At 37.3% G+C, this 4,256-nt stretch overlaps 1 protein-coding gene across 1 annotated transcript in view; it reads left to right on the top strand.

Moving 5' to 3' along the window:
- Positions 1 to 206: 206 nt before the first annotated feature.
- The window catches only part of COBLL1 (cordon-bleu WH2 repeat protein-like 1), a gene marked incomplete at its 5' end in the record, with an annotated part of 16,212 nt that continues 12,162 nt past the window's right edge, over positions 207 to 4,256 (top strand). The window contains one exon of the mRNA XM_010287406.1: positions 207 to 275. Within this exon, the coding sequence (XP_010285708.1) occupies positions 207 to 275 (69 nt within the window). The remainder of the gene's footprint in view (positions 276 to 4,256) is intronic.

The raw sequence follows: 4,256 nt of genomic DNA on the forward strand, positions 1-4,256 counted from the left end.
ATCAATTCTCTTTGGTTCAAAAATACCTCAGAGTTGAGAGTAAATTATCTGGGAAATGTGACAATGAGCACTGGTTACTTAAGAGAAGGTGCATTTCTTGAAGAACTTGCCAGTCTGTAAGATCACAGTTTAACATTTTATCTAGACCTTTTGTTGGTGCAGCAGTTGAGAGGCAATTAAAAAGCTTGTTTCTTGACTTTTTGCAGTAACAGAATCAACAGAATCAGCCCCTACTAAAGTGGAAGAAAACAACACCGAAATGCAGTCTGAAGCAGGTTGGTTCTTTTTCCAAACACATTGATAAAATCTACTTCGTAGCAAGCTAGAATAATTCATGGTAATAAATTACTATACTATAGATGTGTCATAAGTATAGAATTATTTTTAACACTTCAGATCAATTAGCTTTTCCTCTGAAGTACAAATATGGCTTTCAAAAATAAAAATGTTTTATCTTTACTGTCTACAGATGCAAAATATATTGTACTGGTCTCTGTGCTTTACATTTAATACACTGAACACGATCCCTGTTTTCCCTCCTCCCCCACAAACTGTAGACAAGAATAAGCCAGAACTTCTGTGATTTTTGTATACCTCATAACAAGCCTTTCAAAAGCTAAAGCCCAGTCTTGTTTTCAGAACCCTGCCTTGTGCTGCCCTTGACCTGCATAACCTAAGGGTAGGAGCAAATCTGTGCCTGCCTTTTGGTTTGCAGCTGAACAGCCTTTGAAAACACAAGCTGTAAATATAAACTGTATGCATCAATAGTTGTTTATACATTAAATTGAATCTTTTCTTGGGTGCTATGGAAAAATGTGATATATAGAAGTATAGCTGTTTAAAATACAATTCTTTAGCTACTGACCATAATACTTTTTTAATTTATGTACTTTTTACTGTTAAGTACTGTTGTTTGTAAGCATAACACTGTAGGAGTCAGGTACAAGATACAGCATCTAGGAGTCTTCTAAAATTTAGAATTTTTATTCTAAAGTCTTTTAGAATAATCAGTGAAGCCTGGAAAAATCAATCTTCAATGTATTTCACTAAGAATGAAATATATAAACACTAAGCATGTGAAGTGCCACTGGCTTTGTATGAGGCTAAACACTCAATTTCTGTGCTAGTTGACAGGAGCTCTTAAGTAATTTTCCAGCTATTTTATTTGGGATGCCAATCAAATTGGTTGGAGTGGTAAAACACAAATGTACCCCCAACAAGGGTTGAAGAACTCACTGGCCATCCTGTGTCTCTGACAAAAAGTGGTGGGGAAAAAAAACAAAACAGTACAAAACAAAACCAGTAATGAGTAAATTTGCTCTTGGTTTCTGTTTAGGGCAATTTAGGTGAATTGTCAGAAAAGATCTTTCATAGAAATAATGTGTAACTTAGTAAATGAGAAGTATGAACCTATACTCAGGTTGAAGATGTAATGATGCTGTAACCTTTCCTTTTCCTCATTGTAGCAGATGGAGGGTAGTCACTTCTAAGTGAATGGCTCTTAATGATGTTTATTAGTACTTAGTTTTCTGTGTTGAAAGCTGTGTTTATCTACATGTGATGGGTCTAAGAGGATGAGCAATGTTATCATACTATGATTTAAAATCAAAGTTTTTTGTTTTCTTGAGCTTGTTTCTATCTTAAGATTGTAGATCCATGCTAAAATTTCTGCATTTCCCATCGCTGTGATGTCCAAATGCTGCATAGATAAACAGCCCTGAGTTTCATAGAAATGCCTTGTTTGCTTTCCCATAGATGTAGGAACCTCTGCTTGAGGCATTTGAGTTTTGTAATTAAATATTTTAATTTAAGCTGCAATGGAGAGAAAAACATAATCATTTTCACTGGGCTTAGAGCAGTCTGTTGAGTCCTGGGATTTATCTCTGCAGTTAGTGACAGTCTTCATTGTCTAGTTCTGCTGATGATGTCTCCATGCAATTTCCTTTGCTGATGACTTAATGCAATGCATTTCTTTTAAATGTAGAGACAAGTCACATAGCACAGCTTCATTGCCGTTTTTTTCTTTTTTCTGATGGGATACTGCTGCTCTCTGGTGGCATCTCTCAAACTGTCCTGAGGCCTATTTATAAAGGGGCCTTTTAGCAACGCCCGTCATGCTGTGAGAATCAATATTCACTTGCAGCAAAATAACTGCAGTGCACTTGTCCTATTCCTAGTCTGAAAGTTATGCAGATTTGGATATTGTTTTAAATAGATAAAATAGTTCAATATCTCTTTAATTGTTAAATGGGACATAATTCTATCTTTACATAAACTCAGTAGTTCTTTCTGTTTGGATTAATACTGCTTTGGTTGTCTGGCTTGTTGGAAGCATTGTGAGTTTTTGTTCATCTGTGACTGGCATTCCCAAAGGAGTTCTGTTATGCATTGCTACTTTGGCAAGTGTAATGTTACCTTCTGCCCTATAATGAACCACTGCAAATGTTCAATAAATGTTATTTGGTGCCCAAGCAATGCATAGATAGACATCAAGTGGAACTATGCTATATAATTTGAAATAGGCAACATTTCTGTTGTGAAATTACAGTTTTCCCATGGTATAAAAACAGACTGTACCGACAAAAGTAGTTTGAAGGCATACATCTACTAGAATAAACATTTAGAGAGAATTAATTTGAACATTTGGCATTATAAACATCATTTTTTTTTCTCAATTATGATTTTTGTTCCCCTTCCCAAAGCTTAATTAATGTTTTTTTTTCCTAGGGAAGAGGGTGAAATGGTGCTTTAAAAACAAAAAAAAATTAAAAACTACAGAGTTTTAAATAATTTCTTATCAAACAAATCCCTTGATATAATCTTCTTGGTTACAGTATCTTATAAGAACTGTTTTAAGGACTACAGAGTCAAGAGCAAAAATACTGACAGTTTTGCATGGTGTAGTCAGGCTTTCGGGCTTTGGTGTTTACAAGCAAAGGGCTCACAGAGCGGTGTCAGCCTGTTGTCTCTTGTGCAAAGAGTATTTGTACTGACTCAGAGGAGACTTGCAGTTGGTATGTCAGTCATCTTACCGGGTATGTCTTCACAACTCCATCCTGTAGGTTTTAACAATGTTCTCTTAGGACTAATTAAAACTCAGTGACTAATGTTCGTAGAGAATAGATTATACACAGACAAAAATGAAACTTCTATTCTATATGTACTTACATATAGAGTATATAAGCAATAAGGCAACAGTATATAGCCAGTACTGCCATAAGTACTTCCTAGCAATATGTTGCATACAAAAACTCTAAGGGCTTGGAAACAAGTCATAAAATATGAGCTGTTCCTCTGGGGAGTTAACTGCATGATGTATGTGGAGGATGGCTGTTAAATGTTGTTTATGTGTCAAACACATTCAGACTTTATTCTGTTGCAGCAGTGGTGGCCCAGGTCTGGAATGAGATCCAGTAACAGATGAAAACCCACCAGTTGAAATTAACTCCAAGCAAGGCCAATACTATGCTGAGAAATGAAGTAGAGCGCTTTTTACAAAGTGTGAGGGTTGTTTTTGTTTGGCATTACATATTTGTAGGTCAGGTTAGTCCACTCCAAAGCTTGGAAGTGTTCCTAGCACAGCAAAGGACAGACTTTCATGTAGCAGGAAGCCCAGCCATGTCTCCAACCAGCCCAAGCTAAGTTTCCATCCCATCAGTATAGATACAACTCAGCCTTTGTTATACTTGTCTCCAGAGGAGAAGTGACAGAGATGACAGCCGGGCCTGGGCAGAAAGCCACAGCAACTCCAGAATGCTTCCATTTGTCTTGTCAGAAGTCCTGGTGGTGCTTTGTTGTATAATTCAGGTTTCCACAGAGTATTCAGACTGAAAGTCTGTCTTAATCTTTGTTCCTGTGGCTGGTGATGGCTTAGGCCCATGGCATAATGGTTCTCATCAGTGAAGAAGGCGGTGTTCTTGAGAGCTGCTTACGGGCTATGGAATAGTCTCAGTGGGTTTGATGTTGCCCACGTTCTGTTACGCTTTGTTTGTGCCTTGTGACATATGTATTTATCTTTGCATACGTTGTACTGCTATCACTAAAATAATTTCTCAGAGTATTAGGCTGTTGGCATGACTTTTTCCTAGATGGAGATGAAAGAGGTTGGTGGAGGGGGGGAAGGAAGAGAAGGCCCTTACTAATAGTATATTCTTAAGGAGTCCCTATAATAGCAGTGTGGCATATTGGTATGTACCTGTGCTTAAATCACATGGAAGGAGCTCACCTGCATCACTTTGCAGTCTTGCCCCTCTTTC

Source organism: Phaethon lepturus, unplaced genomic scaffold (assembly GCF_000687285.1).
Source record: "Phaethon lepturus isolate BGI_N335 unplaced genomic scaffold, ASM68728v1 scaffold29505, whole genome shotgun sequence".
Lineage (NCBI taxonomy): Eukaryota > Metazoa > Chordata > Aves > Phaethontiformes > Phaethontidae > Phaethon > Phaethon lepturus.